This window comes from Microcaecilia unicolor, chromosome 2 (assembly GCF_901765095.1).
Source record: "Microcaecilia unicolor chromosome 2, aMicUni1.1, whole genome shotgun sequence".
In the NCBI taxonomy this organism is placed as follows: Eukaryota; Metazoa; Chordata; class Amphibia; order Gymnophiona; family Siphonopidae; genus Microcaecilia; species Microcaecilia unicolor.
In genome coordinates, this window is record NC_044032.1 from 608,948,319 (window position 1) to 608,972,623 (window position 24,305).

Consider the following 24,305-nt stretch of genomic DNA (forward strand, 5'->3'; position numbering starts at 1 on the left):
AGATTTCTAACACAGTCAGAACACTGTTTCCTTCTGGCTTTAAGTTCAATCATCAGATTTCAGTATGTAAGAATTATATATTTATCCCTTACTGATAAGTCTTCAGTTTTATTCACCACTCTCTCACTCTAAACTTTGGCAAGTTCACTCACAGCAAAATGGTCTAGAAAATAATTTTCAAAAATCACTAACCTTTTCTATCGAAGGAGAATGTTTTATTCAGGAGTCAGAATTTCTCAGTACACACACACACTCCAGGGTTTTGTTTTTTAACAAAAATAAAAAGCAATCTGAATTTCACTCACTAACTCTTTCCACAGCAACTGTCTCAGCTAAAATTCCCCTTTGAACCTATTGCTTGAACCATCTGATAATCGAATGGCTTTGAGCTATCTCCAGGTGACCTAATAAATGACATATACACTTCCCCACAGGCATGCCCTCCTCTCAATATGTATACTCAGCACAAATTTTCAACCAGCCAGAACTGTTACAGATTTTAAACAATCACTAGTATTTATTTATTTTTTATCACTCCCTAGTCTCACTTGCACACCTTCTCCAAACCTCTTCTCTTTAATTTTGACACTGTACAAGCTCAACCTGAATTACGAGTTCTTCCCACACCAGGGGAAGCACTGGCTCTGACTTCTACAGCGACTTCAGCAGAGCCAGAGTCTGTCTACTGTACTTCCCATAAAGTTAACGAAAGAGTGCTATGGCACTGATGAGAATGGCCTATAGATAAAACAACTCTGGTTTATTTATGGGATTTGAAGTCAAAATTTCTCAACTTATGCATGAGTATAAGTTTGGTATGTAGTACAAAAAAACAGAAGAAACCAGTCTTCGCAAGGAAATCAACAAGAAACAAAACAGCAAAGATGATCAACAAAAGCAAAAAACAAAAAAATATAAAAATAAAAATTATATATATATAAAACGTAAAAATTTAAAATTAATCATAAAATATGTATTTAAAAGATGAATCCATCAAAATCAAAAAGTTACATAAAAAAGACGACACTTTGGATGTAAAAATGAAGAATCAACTTTATTAGCCAAACTGTAGCAGGGAGAAAGGGACTCGACACAGCTGTGTTTCGGCCGTACTGGCCTGCGTCAGGAGTCTTCTCTGCCGTCTGTTGATTATTAATTCTATCCAAATATAAAAAGAATATGTGTGTCAATAAACTGAAGCTATAGTGCTCAATTGTACTGGAAACAAAGTTGTTGAGCGGAGAAGATCAGAGCAGCTCGGATCAAATTTCAGGTACCACTACCCTCTGTCATCTGTCAATCAACCAATTTCTAATCCAGTTCAGCACTTTGGCTCCTATATTCAGGCTGCTAAGTTTACAGATCAGTCTCCTTTAAGGAACCATGTCAAAGGCATTGCTTAAATCCAGGTAGACTGTATCAAGTGAATGTCCTTGATCCAATTCTCTGGTCACCCAGACAAAAAAATATCAGATTTGTTTGAATCAATTTTCCCTTTGTAAAGTCATGTTGCCTTGGATCTTGTAACCGAGTGGATTCCAGGTAGCTCGCTATTCTTTCCTTCAGTAGAGCCTCCACTATGTTTTAAGCCACTGAAGTGAGGCTTACCGGCCTGTAGTTTCCGACTTCTTCTCTGTTACCAATTTTGTGAAGAACTCTTCCACAATCTCACAGAACCTCTCTCGTCGCCAAGAATTTATTAAACAAACTTTGAGAAGCCCACTAGAACCTCTCTTAGCTCCCTCAATATCCTGAAACGGATATGGATCTCGTCGGGTCCCACACCTTTGTGCACTTTTAGTTTTTCATATTGTTCATAAACACTTTTTTCTGTGAATGGTGCAATAGCTACTCCATTCCCATATATACCGTATTTTTCGGACTGTAAGACGCATTTGGGAGGAAAATGGGGGGTGCGTCTTATAGTCCGAATGTAGCCTCCCTCCCTCCGTTACAGGCACCTCCCTCCCTCCGTTACAGGCACCCCTCTCTCCCTCCGTTGGAATTTTAAAACTCCTCACCTCCCTTGTGGGCGGGACCAGAGAGCTGAGAGAGAGAAGGCTGGCTGAGTGAAGAGCGACGTGCACGCTAAAGTGCTGCTGCTACCGCGAGACACACTGACGAGGTGAGGAGTTTTAAAATTCCAACGGAGGAAGAGAGGGGTGCCTGTAACGGAGGGAGGGAGGGAGCCTGTAACGGAGGGAGGGAGGTGCCTGTAATGGAGGGAGGGTGCCTGGAACAGGGAGGGGGGCCTGTAACTATTTTTCGGACTATAAGATGACTTTTTTTTCCTCCAAATTTGGGAGGAAAACCTAGGTGCGTCTTATGGTCCGGTGCGTCATATAGTCCAAAAATATGGTACCTTTGTCAGCCATCTGGGGTCCTTCTCCAGAATTTTCTTCCATGAACACAGAAGTATTTGTTTAGCATGTCTGCTTTTTCCTCATCACTTTCCACACAGTGGTTCTTAGCATCTTTCAGTTCACAATTATATTTATTTATTGCATTTGTATCCCACGTTTTCCCACCTCTTTGCAGGCTCAATGTGGCTTACAATACATCATGGATAGTGGAAGTAAGAAGAGAATAGATATTTGGTATTACAGAAGGATTTGGGGTTGCATGGTAATAGAATACATGATAGTAATATAACAAAAGGCATTATAAAACATTTCTGGATATATGTGGGGAGTATCACATGTGTTGATCTCTGTGGTATATCTTGTCAAAAAGAGATGGGTCTTCAGTTGTTTTCAGAAGTTGGTCAGTTCATAGATCGCTTTTAGATTGCGTGGCAGCGCGTTCCAGAATCGCGTGCTCATATAGGAAAAGGTTGATGCGTGCATTAATTTGTATTTTAGACCTTTACAGTTGGGGAAATGGAGATTAAGGAATGTGCAAGCTGATTTTTTAGCATTCCTGGGTGGTAGGTCTATCAGGTCTGACATGTAGGCTGGGGCATCACCATGGATGATTTTGTCTCCTTCCTTTATCCAAACCTTTCTTTACATCTCTAGCCTTTTTTTTCTTCCATCTGCATTTCTCTCTTTGCTTCCTTCGTTTTATCTGGTATTCTTTTCTCTGTTTCTCTTCTTGCATTCTTCTGTATTCCTTGAATAACATGTCTTTTGCCTTTATTATTTTCAGCCACCTGTTTGGAGAACCATATTGGTTTCCTTTTCCTCTCACTTTTATTAACTTTTCTTACATAGAATTCAGTTGCCATTTTTATAGCTCCTTTCAGCTTGGATCACTGTGTTTCCATTTCTCTTATATCCTCCCATCTCATTAGCTCTTTCTTCAGGAACTCTCTCATTTTACTACAATCAGGACTTTGTTTTGTGTGTCCACATTCCGCTTTAGCTCTTACATCAAACCACACTGTACGGTAGTCACTACTAAGCAGGTGGGCACCACATGGACACTAGACACACTTTCTCCATTTGTGAGCACAAATTCCAGCGTTGTCCCTTCCCTCGTGGGTTCTGACATCATTTGTCTGAGCAGAGCACCTTTGAGATCATCTATGATCTGTCTTCTGGGTCTGCAGTTTGGACATTCCAGTCTGCATCTGGAAGACTAAAATCTCCCAGTAACAACAGCTCCCCTTTCAGTTCCAATTTATGAATATCTTCAACCAGATCTTTGTCCAGCTTTTCTCTTTGTGTTGGAGGCCTATAGATGACATCTGTGCGTATAGAGGTTCCATCTTCCCTTTTCAAGCTGTTCCATAACACTTCCTCCATTCCCCAGGTCCTCTGTATTTCTGCTGCTTTAATACTGTTTTTCAGTCAATTGAAAGAGGGTAAAAGAGCACCCCAAAAGGTAAACACAAAAACAAAAGCACACGTTGTCCTCCAGAAACAGGACAATGACGAGTTCTTTATTGGAAAGACCCGACATGGGCCGTGTTTCGGCGACCAAGCACCTGCATTAGGAGGTCACTGAAATTGCAGAATTCTTAAATGGTAAGGATAAGAAGTCTTCCGTATATTCAACAGAACGACACTTTAATTTATTTCGAAACCTGTAAATCGATACCACCACCTGGCAAGTTTTGAAACAAATTAAAGTGTCATTCAATTGAATATATAGAAGACTTCTTATCTTTACCATTTAAAGTTCTGCAATTTCAGTGACCCCCTAATGCAAGCGCATGGTCAATGAAACACAGCCCGTGTCAGGTCTTTCCTATAAAGAACTCATCATTGTCCTGTTTCTGGAGGTCAACGTCGGTTTTTCTTTTTTTGTATTATTATTATTATTGTTTTTCACATACAGCACCACTACTCCACCTCTTCCACCATCACTATCCTTTCTAAAAAAAAAAAAAAAAAGTTACAGCCTGGTATGGTTGCATCCTAAATCAGCTAAAGATGGAATACCATGAGATGTGCTCAGGCATCCTGTGATAATTCCAAAATGTGCATACACTATTAAAAATTTTTTTTTTTGAGGGGGGCTTGTCAGGAGTAGAGAGCGTGGGTGTACCAGTTAGCGCATTTATATTACTGCATGCTAACTGGTTAGCACATGGATATCATCGGAGCCCTTACCGCCTACCAAACAGGTGGTGGTAAGTGCTCAGACAGTAATTTTAAAAAATGGCTGTGTGCTAATAGCAATTCTAGCACATGGTCATTAATACAAAATAGGCCATTTTATGACTGTGGTCAAAATGGCCCCACACCTTTGTATAAGGACTCCAAAGTTTCATGACAACTTCTACAAGTCCACAAAAACAGGGACGATCTAATTCACTAACCCAAAGGAAAAATTACAAGCGAGAGTTTATGCAGTAATGCGAATGAACCAGCTACTTCTAGTAAGACTTGGCAAATTAAGAGTACCGGTGGGAAAGGTGGAGGGGCTGTGGCCCAGCTGATTTAGTATTAAGGAAAAATGAGAACTGCTATGGTTCTAAGATGATATGTCTGCTACCCTGATATTTGAGCAAACATTTGCAGGAGGAAGGCAGGAAGAATTGCACTTTTAAGGTCTAATACTCTTAGCCAAAGCAAGAGAAACATGTCTCCTCTCCTGTGCGATTTTGGCTACACTTGAATGGATCCTAACGTAACAATTCATAAATACGGATAGACCTTCATTAACCATCAGGCAGAAATGTCCCAAGCTGAAAATACGCCCTGTGCAACACACTCCCAGTGCTTTCACGCCACCTACTGCATCACGGCCAAGCAAGGGAGGCAAGGGATGGGGAGCAATTTTGGCGCTCTCACCTCCTTTTGCCTTGCGCAGTCATACTGCCCACACATAACTCACTACTACTACTACTACTACTACTATTTAGCATTTCTATAGCGCTACAAGGCATACGCAGCGCTGCACAAACATAGAAGAAAGACAGTCCCTGCTCAAAGAGCTTACAATCTAATAGACAAAAAATAAATAAAGTAAGCAAATTAAATCAATTAATGTGAACGGGAAGGAAGAGAGGAGGGTAGGTGGAGGCGAGTGGTTACAAGTGGTTACGAGTCAAAAGCAATGTTAAAGAGGTGGGCTTTCAGTCTAGATTTAAAGGTGGTCAAGGATGGGGCAAGACGTAGGGGCTCAGGAAGTTTATTCCAGGCGTAGGGTGCAGCGAGACAGAAGGCGCGAAGTCTGGAGTTGGCAGTAGTGGAGAAGGGAACAGATAAGAAGGATTTATCCATGGAGCGGAGTGCACGGGAAGGGGTGTAGGAAAGGACGAGTGTGGAGAGATACTGGGGAGCAGCAGAGTGAGTACATTTATAGGTTAGTAGAAGAAGTTTGAACAGGATGCGAAAACGGATAGGGAGCCAGTGAAGGGTCTTGAGGAGAGGGGTAGTATGAGTAAAGCGACCCTGGCGGAAGATGAGACGGGCAGCAGAGTTTTGAACCGACTGGAGAGGGGAGAGGTGACTAAGTGGGAGGCCAGCAAGAAGCAGATTGCAGTAGTCTAAACGAGAGGTGACAAGGGTGTGGATGAGGGTTTTGGTAGAGTGCTCGGAAAGAAAGGGGCGGATTTTACGAATGTTGTAAAGAAAGAAACGACAGGTCTTGGCGGTCTGCTGGATATGAGCAGAGAAGGAGAGAGAAGAGTCAAAGATGACCCCAAGGTTTCGAGCTGAGGAGACAGGGAGAATGAGAGAGCCATCAACAGAAATAGAAAACGGGGGGAGCGGGGAGGTGGGTTTGGGGGGGGAAAATGAGAAGCTCGGTTTTGGTCATAGCTCTGCTACCAGGATATAGAAGACATGTTATTATAGAGGTACAGGTAGAAATATGTTCAGAACCAGATTAATTCCAATTTGTCCAATGGGGGTTGAGCAGCTTGATTAGACTGCTTTATTTCCCTCCTCTAAACTTGAGGCAGTTAAAAAGCACTAATCAATTGAGGTTCCGATTCAAGGGTAACCCTCAAAAAATTAATCATATACTTTTCATGCATTAGGATTAGCTGCTGCTTTTTGGGTCTTGCTACGGTACTATTTATATTTTAATTATAAGTGTTTAAGGTCTCTTGTGGCTATGTTTTTCTAGGCAGCGTTCCAAATGTGGTTAAATAAATCTTCCAGAGTTTATTTGTCTTTCTTTTAAGTTTTCTTGGTTTGTGAAACTTTCATTTTCTCCGTGTTTTATTTAAAAACACTTACAACCAGCACTATCAGCAGTTCTAGGCACAGTACAGTAAACACATAGATAAATACAATAAGAACTGATACAATTAAAAAACCAAGCATTTATATTTATAATAAATAAATTTGTCATTATCTATACATCATTGGCAATCAATTACCAATGCCTGATGAAACAAGTATCTCTTCACTGTTTCCTACAAGCAAAAAGGCTTGTAAGTTTTCTGACTGCTGGTATCAAATTATTCCATTCAAATGAACCAGAGAGATTAAGGTCCTTATTGTAGAAGCTCTATTTGAGTTTTAGACAGCCAGAAACTGGCATTTAGATGTCCATAATTGCATGGACCTCTAATTCACAATTTTACAAAGCCAGGCTATGAATGTCTAAAGCTGCAGTATGTCCACATGGCAAGGATCTGGGCATCTTGTGGGCGACAGACTAGGGAAGGAGTCAAAATATAGACATCCATTCCCCATTTCAGAAGGGGAATAATCATCTATGTCCATAAAAATGGATGTTGGCAAATAGATCTGCTAACTGGGATGCTGAGGTCACATAAAAGTGCTCTAATTGAGCAGTACTCCACTGGAGAGATTGAGACTCCTTTAACTCCCCCCCCCCAAAAAAAAGGCAGAACTGGCAAATGATACCCAGCTCTGTGTCAGCCTTTGGAAATATGGATGTTCATGTTACTAAAATGGCTGACATAAATGTTCATGTCACAGCACATGAATGTTTTTGCTGCCCACCCATAAAATGGATGCCCATGGAGGAGTAGCCTAATGGTTAGTGCAGCAGCCCAAGAACCTGGGGAAGTGGGTTTGATTCCCACTGAAACTCCTTGTGACTCTGGACAAGTTATTTAACCCTCTATTGCACCAAGTACAAAATAAGTACCACAGAGAGGTAACTTGGAGGGCCATAATCGAAAGGGGCGCCCAAGTTTTCCTGAGGACGTCCTCGCAGTACGTCCTGGCGAAGGGGCGGGGAAACCCTATTATCAAAACAAAATGGGCGTCCATCTTTCATTTCGATAATACGGTCGGGGACGCCCAAATCGCAAAATTTAGGTCGATCTTAGAGATGGTCGTTCTTAGAGATGGTCGTCTTCGATTTTCGGTGATAATGGATACCAAGGACACCCATCTCAGAAACAACCAAATCCAAGCCCTTTGGTCGTGGAAGAAGCCTGCATTCGTAGTGCACTGGTCCCCCTGACATGCCAGGACACCAACCGGGCACCCTAGGGGGCACTGCAGTGGACTTCAGAAATTGCTCCCAGGTGCATAACTTCCTTACATTGTGTGCTAAGCCCCCCCAACCCCCCCCCCCCCAAAACCCACGCCCCACAACTGTACACCACTACCATAGCCCTTATGGGTGAAGGGGGTGCACCTACATGTGAGTACAATGGGTTTCTGGTGGGTTTTGAAGGGCTCACATTTACCACTACAAGTGTAACAGATAGGGGGGGATGGGCCTGGGTCCGCCTGCCTGAAGTGCACTGCACCCACTAAAACTGCTCCAGGGACCTGCATACTGCTGTCATGGAGCTGGGTATGATATTTGAGGCTGGCATAGAGGTTGGAAAAAATATTTAAAACATTTTTTTGAGGGTGGGAGGGGGTTAGTGACCACTGAGAGAGTAAGAGGAGGTCATCCCCGTTTCCCTCCGGTGGTCATCTCGTCATTTAGGGCACATTTTTGTGGCTTGGTCATAAGAAAAAAAGGACTAGGTAAAGTGTTCGTCAGGGACGCCCTTCTTTTTTCCATTATCGGGCGAGGACGCCCATGTGTTAGGCACGCCCCAGTCCCGCCTTCGCTACGCCTCTGACACGCCCCTGTGAACTTTGGTTGTCCCCGCGACAGAAAACAGTTGAGGACGCCCAAAATCAGCTTTTGATTATGCTGATTTGGGCGACCCTGTGAGAAAGGGAAATGGGACTTGATATACCACCTTTCTGAGGTTTTTGAAACCACATTCAAAGCGGTTTACATATATACAGGTACTTATTTTGTACCAGGGGCAATGGAGGTTTAAGTGACTTGCCCAGAGTCACAAGGAGCTGCAGTGGGAATCAAACTCAGTTCCCCAGGATCAAAGTCCACTGCACTAACCACTAGGCTACTCCTCCACAGGAGGAGTAGCCTAGTGGTTAGAAGGATGCCCATCTTGCGATTTGTGTCGAAAGATGGGCGCCCTTCTCTTTTGAAAATAAGCCTGATAATAACATAGTAAATGACGGCAGATAAAAACCATCCAGTCTGTCCAACAAGATAAACTCATTTTACATGGTATCTAATACTTTATATGTATACCCGAGTTTGATTTGTCCCTGCCTTTCTCAGGGCACAGACCGTAAAAGTCTGCCCAGCACTGTTCCTGTACTAAAAGTTCTGAAGCTAACGTCGAAGCCCCTTAAAATTTACACTCAAGCCCCTCCATATCTATTCAGTCACGATCAGGGCACAGACTGTAAAAGTCCGCCCTGCACCCGGTTTTATTCTCCAAAATCCGGTGTCACCACCCAATCTCTGCTAAGATTCCATAAATCCATTCCTTCTAAACAGGATTCCTTTGTGTTTATCCCATGCATGTTTGAATTCCATTACCGTCTTCATCTCCACCACTTGCCGCGTGATGGCATTCCACATATCTACCACCCTCTCCGTGAAAAAAATACTTCCTGACATTACTCCTGAGTCTGTCCCCTTTCAACCTCAATGTATATCAAATCCCATCCACGCTCCTGTTTTGCCCTAATCATATTTTGGACTTTTCATTTTCTATAATGGAAATTCATGTCACTCATAACCAACTCATGGATGCCCATTTGGCAATGTATTTGAGAAAAGGCTGTATGTCAGCAGATCCTGTTCTGAAATACAAGTACCACCTGCAAAGCACAGACCTGGATATCTCTATCCTGAGTTGGACGTCCTTTCTAAAATGATGTTCCACATGCTTTGTTCCTTGTCTAGAAATTGGCAATAGGCAACTGTAACATCTTTGTACCGCTGGAGCGCAAAGTTCTAACTGGCATATAAGAACTCAGGGATGCGTGAGATAGTAAGGAACCTCACCAGATAAAACTTTAAAAATTAACAAGGTAATTTAAATTTAACACACCAGTAAACTGGTAACCATTGTACAGAAAAAAGAATAGGATCTACATGTTGAAAACAAGACAAGCCAGTTAACATTTGAGCTGCAGAGCCTGAAGAGCCTAAATACAGTAGAAGTTAATCCTAACAGCAAGGTATAACAATAATCTAATCTTACCAAAACGCACAAAAATCGTCTTATCATCAAAATCATATTTAACCGCCTGCACAATCTTAGCCTGTAGTAAGAAGTTGAAATTAAACGCTTAACATGAGAATTCATGTTACGTGCTGAGTCTGAAAAAACCCCACAAACGTTTTATCGGAGAATAATGTGGAATTGCTATTTGCCCTACTAGAAGGGACGGGGACAGATTACAAATGGTGGTTCAATTGTAAACAAGAATTTCACTCTTAGCCACATGAATTGGCAGTTGATTAGATGACATTCAATCCTGAATCTTCAGCAATCAATTGCCCTTAAATAGGCCACAGACAAATCCTTTTTAAAAGAAAAGAAGGGGGCGTGGGTAAGCTCTGCTAAGATGGCAGCCTAGATGTAGAGCTCTGGTGGAATCCTTAGGGATCGAGTCAACCATCTGACTTTTTAATTACATTTTCGTGGAAGTATTGATCTATAACCGGAAAAAGTAGCAAACGCCATAAGGCTGAGCCCAATTCACTGCATAAACAGCTTTCAGATAAACCGGAAGAAATATCTGCATAAGTGATTTTGGATGAATTAAAAACTATTAAAGAACTAATAAGTGAAACTAAAGAAGATACAGCAGAAATTAAAGAAGCCTTAGCTGTGTTTACCTTGGAAGTGACTCAATTCAAACAATATGCTCAGACGATTGAGAACACAGTGATGACATCAGAGGAAAATATTAACGGCCTACAGTGTCAGGTGAAGCACATTGCACAACTGGAAAAAGACTTAAAGTACATAAATCGAGCCCATAGAATTAATTTCAGAATTTTGGGCCTCCCCGATAGTATAGAGGGCCAAGATATCTGTCGATTTCTGGAATTGCTTATACCATCTGTGTTAGATTTGCAATTTACCAAGGATTTTGAAATAGAACACGCTCAGTGTGTTCCTTCTCAATGTCATCAAAATGATAAATACCCCAGACCTGTTGTTACACTTCTCAGATATATTCAGGTAATTGAAATTAAGCTCCTATTAAATATGAAGGCCACACACTACTTTTTACACCAGATCTCATTAAGAACACAGAACGACTGAGGAAACTACTTCTTGCTTTCAGGCCTAGGTTTAAGGTAGCCCTGAAATCCAAATGAGGACAGTGTATCAAGGAGTAGGAAGTGATCAGCAGTGTCAAAAGCAGCAGATAGATCGAGAAAGATGAGGATAGAATACAGACCTTTGGATCTGGCTAGGAACAGGTCATTGGAGACTTTAGCAAGCACGGTTTCAGTTGAAGAGGGCAAAAGCTAGATTGAAGTGCATCAAGAATAGCCCGAGATGAAAGAAAGTCTAGACAACGGTGGTGAACAGCACGTTCAAGTATCTTGAATAGGAAAGGAAGGCGGGAGATGGGGCAATAGTTGGAAGGACAGGTAGGGTCCAATGAAGGTATCAGACTCATCTCCCAGCCCTATTCCTAGCATCAGCCTCCTTCTTCTACCTGCCTAGCACTTTTGAATCACCTGCAGAGCTGTCTTGGCCGATTCTGGCTGCTAGCATCATGTGGTTGTTAAAATAGCAGAGCAACTACTTCCTTATTGTCACATGACAGGAAGCAGTTGCTCTTTTCTCTGAGAACAGAAGATAAATCAAGTCCATACCCCAGCAAGCTTAATGAAGGAGTACGTCCTCACATGCACACAAAGGGCCAGATTCTATACAGTTGTGCATCCAAATTTCCAACTAGTGTGCAAATTTGGGCAGACAAGTTACAGAATAGTGCCAGTTGCATGCGTAATTTAAACTGCTTAATTAGGTGCCAATTGGCCTTAAGTACCAATAATAGCCCTTAAGGAAGGATTCTATTTATGGCACCAAAACATCCGTGCAGAAAACATTTTCGCCTAAGCTTATTCTATAAGTGGCGTCTAGATTTAGGCACGGTATATAGAATACGCTTAGTTGCTATCCCAGTACCTAAATTTAAAGCATGTCCATTTACACCAACGAAAACTTGACATAAATCCCAGTGCGTAGAGAAGGCGCAGAGGACCATATTATATAACTACACACGTAGATTTCAGAACGCCCACGAAATGCCCTTTTCCACACCCCTTTTTGTCTGCACGTTAGAAGTTAGGCGCAGTGTGTTACAGAATACACTAAGCGAGTTGAATGTGTAACTTCTAATTATTGCCAATTAGTGCTCATTATTGCTTGTTAAGGGCACTTATCAATGCTAATTAGCTTGTTAAGCCAATTAAGTTAGAAGCGTTGGTACAGAATCTGCCTGGATTTCAGCTTGGATCTCTAGGCACACTATGTACAATCCAGAGGTAAGTGGCGTTAATTGGTACCAATCGTGTAACTGCACTTAAGCGCTATTCTAGAAACCTAGCGCCTAAATGCTATAGTGCACAACTACAAAGGGGGCTTGCCCAAGGGCAGATCAAGGGCATGACTTACAGTTGTGAACATAAGTTATAGAATACTATCACTTACCTGCACAACTACCAACTTTAGGTGCAACCAATAGCCTTTGACATGGTGTAAGTGCTGACACCTAAAGTTCAGTGCACACATGCCAACTTACATCTATTCTATAACAGCAATTTTACGCACAATTGCCTTTATAGAATTGGTGCATAGCATCCCATATTTTCTGCACCTAACTTTTGGTGCACTTTCTTGAATCTACCCCAAAATGATGACACTGACTGGAACGATGAACAATTTGCTCCAAAAAACATAAAAGAAAAAGGACTAATGGTAGCTGTATTTATTCCGTGCAATTACGCCTTACCTTGATGGGTTCTCCATGGGGAGACATCACTTCATCTGAGAGTTCCATCATCTTGAGAGCCATCAGTGCTATCTGCACAGCATGTGTTTCACTTTCTCTGTGCAATCCTCCAGCTACACAATACGCATCTCCAATTGTCTCAACCTGAAGGTATACATGAAATCTAGCTTACTTATTCACCAACATTACAACTTTATAGAATGTCTTCCAAATAGTGAAAAAAAACAGTTAAGGGGGATGTCTACTAAGCTGTGCAAAGCAGCTAGTACAGGTATTAGTGCATAGAAGCCATTAGCATGACCCAGACTAATGGCTACTGCATAATAAAACCAGCCACTGTAGTACAAATCCTGCACCAAGTATTTAGCATAGGTATGGGTGGGTCATGGAGCACAGGTACAACTGCACTATATACCGATGTATGGAACACAGGCTCATGCTGTAAGTGTCTGCCCTGTGAAGTAACTAAAATCCAGATGATGGGCACGATCATGCATGTAATGCTCAGACTTTGTACTCAATGCTGCTTACATTTTGAACTTAATGTGTGTTAAGTATAAAAAATTACCACAGTTTAGTAAATAAGCCCCTAAGAGGGAGATTCTATATATGATGCCTGGAAAATCCTCACAGAAATCATTTTCGCCTAAGCGAAATGTCCACGTGGTTTATAGAATACGCTGATGGCCATCCATGCGACTACATCTAATCGCAAGGAATTACACCAAGTAGAACCTGGTGTAAATCCCAACGCCTAAAGTAGGTGCAGAGCAGGTGTATTCTATAAAACTGTGCATAAATATTGTCAGAATGCCCATGACCTGCCCATTCCACGTACATGGCCACATCCCCTTTTTGACGATGTGCATTACAATTTACATGCACCACATTATAAAATGCACTTAGGGAGTTCTGCACGTATGTTCTAATTACTGCCAATTAATGCTCCTAATTGCTTACCATCCAATTAACTTAATTTGTTAATAAGCCAATCAGTTCTGTTATGTGCACTGTTATAGAATACAATTAGATTTCTGTGCGGAAATCTAGGCGCGATATATAGAATCTGGGGGTAAATGTGGTATGATATCATAAATCATAGATCCAATTACTAAAGTTATTTTTTTTTTCTTGTTCATTTGGGTCCAATAACCCCAATTTTGCATTTGTCCGAGTACAAGTTAGTTTATAAGCAGAGCCAGAATGCCAACAGCTGGACTAGGCATCTGCCTAGGGCAGCAGAATTTGGCGGGGGGTGGGGTGCAGCTCTGGTGTGTGAGAAAGCTTTTCCCAGATTTTTTTCCCACGTCAGGTCTCCCACTGCCATCCTTACCTTCTCTAGGGTCAGCCCCAAGCTTAAAATAAACTGAGCTGTGGAACAATGACCCTGGAGCAGTTCTATCCATCCTCTGACTCGGCCTAAATATCATTTGTTCAGCAGGACAAATCTTCCCCTCTCCCAAAGGATAAAACATCTCCCAGTATTCAGCCATTTACGCTGTTCAGGAATTTTGCAGACATGAAAACAATCTGTTTCCCATGTTCCTCTGACATACTGAATAGCCTTCACATTTATTACCATTGTCTTTCAACATAAATGCAAATCCAAAATAAACTGTGAGCACAAATTTCAAGTAAATATCAATTTACCCGGGTCAAAGGGCTGTCTGAAAATTGCCCAACTTTAATGTGGCTAAAATTATGTATGGGGTTCTTCAGAACAATCTGTATATAGTTTTACCTGGGCTAAGGGGAGACGTTCTCAGGGGCATGGTTTGAACAGGATTAGGAAACAGTATTAGTATTACTACACAAACATCAAAGAGATAATCCCTGCTCAATAAAGTTTACAATCTAGTCAAGACAGACAAAAAGGGCAAATAAGGGATTAGAGAGTTTCATTTACTAAAGGCATGATTAAAACAACATGGGTATTAAACACGTGAAAAGGGGATTAAGATTTAAAAGCAGTCTCAAAAAGGTGGGCTTTTAGCCTGGATTTGAATAGGGCCAGGAGAGAGCATGATGTACTGACTCAGAAAGTCTATTCCAGGCATAGCAGGTGGAAGGAAAGGGGTCTGGAGATGACAGTGGGGTTGCTTAAAGGGTTAGGTGCCTAAATTGTGCTATTCTATAAACCATGCTTTAAGTTAGGCGCGGGTTATAAAATAGCGCTTATGACCAGGAATCATGTCTAACTTTACACGCACTCAAAAGTAACAATGGGGGAAGAGATCCCTAGTTTGTACCTGCAAAAAGATCTATGTAGGGCAAACGTCTCGCAGTCTCTATGTGAGGTTGATAGAGCATAAAAGCGTGATTAAGACTATGAAGAGTACCTCGCCTTTAGCTCTTCACTGTAATGAGTTCAAACATCAATTCAATTCCCTCCATTGTCTTGTGTTACAACAAAGTTTTAGCAAGAGGGGCGGATAGACGCCGGATCCTTTTAGAAAATGAACAGAGATGGATCTTTAAATTGAAAGCATCTGTTCCAGCAGGTTTAAATTCTACAATAGAATGGATCCATTTTCTATGAAGTTTTCCTGTAGTTTTTGAAGTGTTCATTAAGTGTATATTGGAAACATCAAGGATTTGGGAAGGACATTACCGCTTAGTTTAAGGATTTACGGTAGTAAAAGATTTTTTTCGGAACGGAGCAGCGTGTGACGTCAGCTAGGTTTTAAAAGAAACACCATTTTTCCAGGGGGTTGTCTCTGTTGCTCCCGCCGGCAGAATTGAGCGGAAGTAAGCACATTTGAGGAGAATTTCTGAATACATTAAGCCATAAACTGAGTTCGGTGTTTCTTTGTTTCTATTTTTAGATTGATTGGCCTGTGATCGTGAAGCAGAAAGTATAAATTCGAAATGCTGGCCGTTGATCACGGTCAAGATTATCAGAAAGACACAGAGATCGACCAACTAAAGCTAAGTTTACTCATTTATTTGGCTGAGTTTACAGCTGAGTTTGTAGCTTAATAAAAATATTAGTGAGTCTTCATCCCACACGGAGGTTTTTTGGCCAATGATGAGGAAGTCCAACTCCCTATAGACTTTTCATGTGTCTGGGAGTTTCTTGAGGCTTTTTCCTCCAGGCACTAACAATGTATGTGCTATATTCATTGAGAACCCGTTTCATTGTATATGCATTTAACTTTACATGCAGCCATATGCACCAACTTAAACTTAGTGCAAATCGTCATGCCTAAATTAGGCACGTATCCCCGTTATTCTATAGCTGAGCGTGTAAATTTTCAGAATGCCCCGGTTCCGCTCAAGACCCTCCCATTTCTGTGCTCCCTTTTTGAACTTGAGAGTAAAATCTAGACGTGGATCCCGTGCCTAAATTTAGGCATGTATATTGCAAATTAAATCTCATTAGTGCCAATAATTGCTTAACAAGCCAATGATCGGCGCTAATTAGCTCATTATTCAATTAAATTGTGCGTGCAAATTGGGCACGTGCACAAATTTCAGCAAATTTTATAGAGATCTGGGGTAAGTGTGAATTCTATAGTGGCGATTACGCTTGTAATTGGCATTACAGAATACTAGCATAAGCCCACAGTTATATGCCTAACTTTCGGCACGAGCACTTAAGCTAGTTTAATGGCTGGCGTACATGCTGGTGCCTAACTGCTGACAGTATTCTATAAACGTTAGCATGTACATGTGAGGCATGCCCCTGACCTACCCATGCCATGTCCACATCCTCACCTTCCTAGATGTTGCATGCTAAAGGAATTACGGGCCAGATTCTATATAAGGCGCCTAACAAATCCACACGGTAAACGTTTCCGCCTAAGCGTATTCTATAAGCAGTGCCTAGATTTAGGAGTGGTCAACGAAAACATGGTGTACATTCCTGCACGTAGATCTACACACATTGAACCATATTCTATAACTACGCGTGTAAATTTTGGAATGCCCACGAAATAGCCATAACCACAACCCTTTTGAACTGCGTAGTTCATTACTGAATATGCTTAGCGATTTGTGCTCTTAAATTCTAATTATTGCCAATCAGTGCTCACTATTGCTTGTTAAGTGCTGTTAAGCCAATTAAGTTACGCATGTTGTTATGGAATACGCTTAGATTTTGCCGCGGAACCCTAGGTGTGCTATATAGAATCTGACAGTTATGTGCTAAGATTATGAACTACTAAGTGCAGTAGTGACAACACAACAGAGACAGTTGTGATCCACAGAATGTAGTCCAAAGAATAACAACAGATCGAAGAGGTCAAATTAAAATATACTTTATATAATATTTTATAATATATTAGAATTACCCCATGTGGCCATGTTTCTCCAATGGCAGGCTGCTTCACGGGCAGCACCTAAGGGGGAATTTAAAATCATACTTCCCCTTAGTGAAGGAACAGAATGCATTCCTTTCAGTGAATAGTCCATTGGTGAAACATGGCCACATCGGCCAATTTTAACAAAAGTTTATTTTAATTTAACCTCTTCAATTCTACTAAGTGTAGTTACATGCATAACTGAAAATTAGTGACAATTTACTCCTATTTTAGCCAATTTGGGCCTGATAGACAGCGGCAATCAGCACTTTTGTTAACTGCCGTTGAAGTTAAACCAGGAAATTCAACTCCAGGCCATATTAAGGCACCGGCATTTAATTTCTGGGTTTGCAGAGCTGGCCAACGCATAGCCAGTGAAGTGCAATATTCGGCACTTAACCAGCTGTGGCAAACATCATAAAGACAGGACTGACTTTTATGCGGTTAACCTGGCAGTTAAATGCTGAATACCGGCACTTAACCAGCCAAGTGCTGAGTCCACCCCCCCCCCCGGAATGCCCCCAAAATAGCTTATTTTCAGTTCGGTGCTAACCAGTTCTTTTCAGTGGCACTAATCGGTTAAGTCCCACTGAAAATTAGTGATTAAACACAAACAGGAAATTTACCGGGCCAGGAGCCATTTCTGGATGGTTAAATTGTTTTGAATATCGATCCCCTTATTGATTGTTACTAAAAATTAGAGCCTAATTTAACAAATCGAGGAGTCCTTTTACTAAGGTGCGTTAATGATTACATAGTAATATAGTAAGTGATGGCAGATAAAGACCTGAATAGTCCATCCAGTCTGCCCAACAGTCACATTCATTCTTAATTCAAGATTAAATCAGCAATGAACATGATATTATATACGTGATCATGAGCCTTTCTTTGGTCTTTCTGGGACACAGACCACAGAAGTCCACCCGGCCCTGTGCTTATGTTCCACCTGCTGCAGTTGCTGTCGATGCCCACTCCAGCCTATCCAAATCCATCTCGTCATTTGCGGGACTCAGACTGTAAAAAAAGGTTTGCTCAGCACTGTCCTCAATTCCAGCTACTAAGTTGCTACTGAAGCCCTTTCCAGTTTATCCTAAACCGGATTGCCAAATACAAAAACAGACCTACAAAGTCTGCCTAGCACCTGCCTTAGTTCTTCACACAGGTGTAACAACTGTAGATCAGATTCACCCTTATAATCTGTTATACAACCAAACCCATTGTGAATCTTACACATGCACACTGCAAAACCACTGTGCTCTTGTGAATGTGAGAGGAAAAACCTCATAGTACTGTAGGAGAGACTGCATTTGCCAGCAGAAACGGAGCAGTACAGATAAGTGTTTTTCTCTGTTTCACACATTAATTATAAGGTTCAATATTGAGTTTTTTTTTTTAACCAATGATTACTTTTTAACTGTGTGCTTTGAGCATTTTTCAGCAAAGTAATTTCTGCGGTTGAATTAACCGAGTCAAGCCACAGTAGATGAGGTTTTTCCTCTCACCTTCACATTAAATATGTGACCTCAAATTCACAAGAGCACAGTGATTTTGCAGTGTGCGTGTGTAAGATTCACAGTGGGCTTAGTTCTTCACAACCAGAGTGGCCGTCCATGTGTCACTCACACACACATTCAACCACCTGCAGCCATTTAAGGTTTTATTTTTAATTTTGGTTTTATACTATCTATTTTCTAAATAGGGTTCCTCTTTGTTCACCTCACGCCTTTTTGAATTCAGTCACTGTTTTTGTCTCCACAACCTCCTACGGGAGGGCATTCCAGCTAAGGACCACCCTCTGTGTGAAAAAGAATTTCCTGACACTACTCCTAAGCAGGGGCGTATCTGCGTGGGGCCACAGGGGCCTGGGCCCCCGCAGATTTTGCCCCGGACCCCCCTACCGTCGTTAACCCTCCCTCCCTCGCCTACCGCCGTCACCTACCCCGAGGTCCGCTTCCTCCGGCTTTTTAAAATATTGCTTCAGCTGGCGGGGGACCCCAACCCCCCGCCAGCCCAGCCGCGATCTTTAACTTTTTCATCCTCGTCGTGCAGCGCGCTGTGAAAGCTGCATGCATCTTTAGATCCAGTTGGATGGAGTCTAACAATGCGCATATATTTTGAAAGGCCCACGAAATGCCCATTTCCACGTCCCCCTAACCATACACCTTTTTGCCTGCGCACATTAGAATTTACGCGCAGTATGTTACAGAATACGCTTAGCAATGTACGTGTAAATTCTAATTTTTTGCCAATTAGTGCTTGTTGCTGCTTATTAAGAGCTGTTAACAACGCTTAACAGCTTGTTAAAACAATTAATCTACACGCCTAGACTTATGTGCATAACCGCGTGTAACTCTAGGCGCGGTATACAGAAACCTGGGTAAAAGCCTGTGTGCTAATGACGGGGGGGTGTTCTTAGCATCTGCCCCAATAATTACCACACAGACAAGTACTTTATTATAGAGTGAGTGCAGTTGCAGAGAGCATAGATGCATTTACGACCTCCATAATTATCTCCGCGCTAACCGCACTGGTGGCATTAGCACACAGTGAAGTACCCTGCATGAGCCACCGTGCACACTCATTTCCCACCTCATAATCTGCCCATTTGCTGTCCCATAACAGGTATACAGTTTGCTTATGAATTAGCATGTGCTGTCATGCCAGGATGGTAATTTAGGTTACTGTGACCAATCACCAACCCACTGATTCTATATATAGAGCTTCAACTTACACGTGCAAATTTGGGCGTACACCCAATTTGCACACGCAACATAATTGAATGAGACAATTAGTGCTGATAATTGGCAACCGAACAAGCAGGGGAGTAGCCAGACCTCGGCAGGAGGGGGGGTCCAAAGCCTGAGGTGGGGGGCACTGTTTAGCCACCTCCCCCTGCCGCCAACCCCCCCCCCGCCACCTGCCCCGCCGCTGCATCAGGTACCTTGTTTGCTGGCGGGGGTCCCTAATCCCCGTCAGCCAAAGAGTCTTCTTCAGCGCCGGTCGACTCCGGCGCCTTCGTTGTGTGATCATCTGTTTCTGGCGCCTTACGCCCTGCATGGGGCTACATGCACGGTGCAGGATGTAAGGCACCAGAAACAGATGATCACACAACGAAGGCGCCGGAGTCGACCGGCGCTGAAGAAGACTCTTCGGCTGGTGGGGACTGGGGGCGGGCAAACAAGGTACCTGATGATGCGGCGGGGCAGGGGGCGGTGGTCAAATGTAGAGGGGGCCAGGGTGTAATCTGTGGGGGCCCCACATAGCTACGCCCCTGCTAACAAGCAATTATCAGCCCTTATTGGTTTTAACTAAAATGTACTTACATGTGTGTTGGAAACGGGGGCCTGGAAATGGGAGGATCACGGGCAGCTCGGAAGAGTTCTGAGAATTTACGCTCTTAATTTATAGAATGGGGGGGGGGGGGGGGGTTGGAGTATGCCTCATTTAGGTGCGATGATTTGAACCATGTTTCAGCTGGTGCAAATGGCCACGCCTAATGTTAGATGTGATTCCTGGCCATAATTGCTAATTCTATAAACCCACACCTAACTTTAGGCATGGCTTATAGAATACCCGTACGTTCTTTTTTGTGAATCTAGTCCTAAAGGGGTAATTCTCAAAAGGACACCTAAAGTGAGATGCCAGGATAAAGCACGCTAGATGCGAATTCTATACCAACAATTGTGCACGCAATTGCCATTATAAAATTCTAGTGTAAGATTGCGTAAATGCTAGTATTCTCTAAACTACGTGTGGTACTTCTAGGCATGCCCCTGACCTGTCCATGCTGCACGCTCAATTTATAGAATATTGAATAATGGCAGTTACATGTGTAATCAACACCAATTATGGCCAATAACTGGTTACACATGCCCCAGATTCTATATAGTGCGCTTAGTGGGCAGACTGGGTGGACCGTGCAGGTCTTTTTCTGCTGTTATCTACTATGTTACTATGTTAGTGTTCTGCGCTGAAATCCAAGCGTATTCTATAACAAAGCACGTAACTTAATTGTCTTAACAAGCAATAATGAGCACTAATTGGCAATAATTAGAACTTACACGCACAACTCGCAAAGCGTATTCTGTAATGCACTGCGCCTAAATTCTAATGTGCACAGCCAAAATGGGCAGGGTTATGGGCAGGAAATGGGTATTTCATGGGCATTCCAAAATGTATGTGCAATGTTACAGAATATGCCCCTGTGCGCCTAAATCTATGCGCTGGCATTTACGCCACGTTTCCCTTGGTGTAAATGGATCTGCATAATTTTAAGTGCTGTGACATCAACTAAGAGTATTCTATATACCGCACCTAAATATAGGCGTCGTTTACAGATTATGCTTAGGCGGATATAAAAGTTGACCCATGGTGACTAAAGTTGCATGTGTAATTTTGGCCATGCAGCCAAACTGAACATGCTACATAATTGTTTAACAAGCCAATCAGCCTTGATAATTGGCCATTAACAAGCAATTATCGTAAATAATTGGCACTAATTAGAATTTAAGCTCACAACTTTCTAAGCGTGTCCTATAAAGTAGTGCAGATAAATTCTATTGAATGGATCTCAAAAAGGGAATAGCCATGATATAGGCGAGTTGGGGAGTTCCCAAAATTACGCACACTGTTATGGACTACACCCAATCTGCACCTAAGTTAGGCATGGACATTTACACTAGATTTTTGTTGGCGTAAACGGTTGTGCCTAAATGTTAGTCATAGGGATGGACGCTATCCTGCTTATTTTCGAAGGAGAAGGGTGCCCATCTTCCGACACAAATCGGGAGATGGGCGTCCTTCTCCTAAGGATGCCCAAATCGGCATAATCGAAAGCCGATTTTGGGCGTCCTCAACTGCTTTCCATCATGGGGACGACCAAAGTTCAAGGGGGCGTGTTGACAGTGTACTGAAGGTGGGATGGGGGCGTGGTTAACAGATGGGTGTCCTCGGCTGATAATGGAAAAAAAGAAGGGCGTCCCTCACGAGCATTTGGCCGACTTTACTTGGTCTATTATTTTCATGACCAAGCATCAAAAAGGTACCTGAACTGACCAGATGACCACTGGAGGGAATTGGGGATGACCTCCCCTGACTTTCCCAGTGGTCACTAACCACCTCCCACCCTGAAAAAAACAACTTCAAAAGCTTTTGTCTTTTAGATTATGTCCTTTGCTATGCCTCCATCCCTCTGATGTAAATGTGGATGATTCTGTAAGAAGGACATCCATGCCTTTGCTATGCCTCTGACACCCTCGTTATTTATTTGGGATTTGAACCAGCCACCTCTGGATTGCAAGACCAGTGCTCTAACCACTAGGTCACTCTCCCACTCTAATCCACTCCCTTGAAATTTGGCCATCCCTGTGGGGGGCCAGTATGCAGGTCCCTGGGGGGGGGGGGGGGGTAGGTATGTATGTGTCAGTGGAGACATAACGAAGATGAGGACGTCCTTCTTTCAAACATTTTGGACGTCCTCAATTGCCCCCCACAAGGATGGCCAAATTTCAAGAAAGTGGAGTGGAGAAGTGGCAGAGTGGCCTAGTGGTTAGAGCACTAGTCTTGCAATCTAGAAATGGCCGGTTCAAATCCCACTACTGCTACTTGTGATCCAAAATCTAAATAAACAACTAAAGAGGGTGTCAGAGGCATAGCAAAGGCAGGAACGTCCTCACAGAAACATCCATATTTTGGACTGCAGTGCACTACGAATGCTGGCTCCTCCCATGACCAACTGGCTTGGATTTGGTCGTTTCTGAGATGGGTCCTCGACTTCCATTATCGCCGAAAACCAGGGACAACCATCTCTAAGGTCGACCTAAATTTCATGATTTTGGCGCCCCCGACCCTATTATCGAAACGAAAGATGGACGTCCATCTTGTTTCAATAATACAGTTTGCCCCGCCCCTTTACGGGGCCATCCTTAGAGATGGGCGCCCCCGTTCAATTATCCCCCTTCATGTGTAATCTATAAAGTGCACCTAATTTTAGGTGGGGTTCATAGAATAGCGTTAAGCACGGATTTTTTGGCACTGATTCTTAAGGCACCATTTATAGAACTTAGACCAAAATATAAAATTTGAACACAAGTTCATAGAATTAGGGAGTAATTGTTTAACGCACTTTAGTAAAAGGAACCATTGTTGTTTTATTTTAGTTTTATGTCCTGGTGCTCATTTGCACTTAAAAAGTATTAGCACTATACTTTGTTGTGAACTCACCACAAGAAATGCATTAGTAACCTTTCAGTGTTTCTTAACCTTCTCCTAAAGACTCCTCTGACCACTCAGGTTTTCAGTACTACCACTATGAATATGCATGGATAAATTTACATATATTGTATCTCATGAATATTCATTGTGGTGATTCCAACAACCTGACTGGTCAGGCGTGTCTCCAGGACATGAGTGAGAAACACTTATTTGTACCTGGGGCAATGGAGGGTTAAGTGACTTGCCCAGAGTCATGAGGAGCTGCAGTGGGAATCGAACCCAGTCCCCCAGGATCAAAGTCCATTAGCCCTCCATTGCCCCAGGTACAAATAAGTACCTGTATATATGTAAAAAAACGTTGAATGTAGTTGCAACAACCACAGAAAGGTGGTATATCAAGTCCTATTCCCATCACAACACTGTAGGTATCAAGTGTGCAGAACTGTTTTTTTCTTTCAAAGCTATTGCTCTAGACATCAGCATCATCTGTAACATCCCTTCCCTTCCAGTAGAATGCCATAAATATACAAATTTGATCTACCTTGTAGACATCTAGCTCTCCGCACTGGTAATCAAAACGAGTATAGAGCTCATTGAGCATGGTGATAACCTGCATAGGTGAGCACTGGGAGCAGATTGCTGTGAATCCTACAATGTCAGAGAAAAGCATTGTGATATTATTAAATTTCTTGGCTTGCACCACTTGCCCTTGCCAGAGTTGTTGAGCAACTTTGCCAGGAAAAATTGAGAACAAAAGATCTACTGTCTTCTTCTTCTCCTCTTCAAGAGCTTGATGGGCCTGCTCAAGAGTAGTTTTAAGCTTTCCTAACCTTTTCTTCAGTCCGTCTTGAGCTCTCACTTGTTCTCCTATCAAAACAACGTCCCTCAAGGCATTGTGAATTGGGATATCTGAAAGGTACAACCCACGTCCTGTGAAATCCTCCAGTTTACCCACACAGGGGGATCCCAAGAACAAGATGGCGCTGGATTCAAAAACATAGATCATCTGGCCTTTGAGATCCATTACCTGTAAAATAATGAACCAATGAGTGAGTGGCAAGAAAGTCTCCCTCAGGTTTATTTTCAGTTTGCTTGAAATTAGCTGCTC

The 24,305-nt window shown here is 42.4% G+C and overlaps 1 protein-coding gene across 2 annotated transcripts in view; it reads right to left on the reverse strand.

The window, feature by feature from the left end:
• Positions 1 to 24,305, reverse strand: part of GUCY1A1 (guanylate cyclase 1 soluble subunit alpha 1) — a 111,778-nt gene that overhangs the window by 24,490 nt on the left and 62,983 nt on the right. For both annotated transcript variants that reach the window (XM_030191615.1, XM_030191614.1), the window contains 2 exons: positions 23,739 to 24,224; positions 12,684 to 12,827 (listed from right to left, as the gene is read on the reverse strand). In XM_030191615.1, coding sequence (XP_030047475.1) covers positions 12,684 to 12,827; positions 23,739 to 24,224 — 630 coding nt within the window. The remainder of the gene's footprint in view (positions 1 to 12,683; positions 12,828 to 23,738; positions 24,225 to 24,305) is intronic.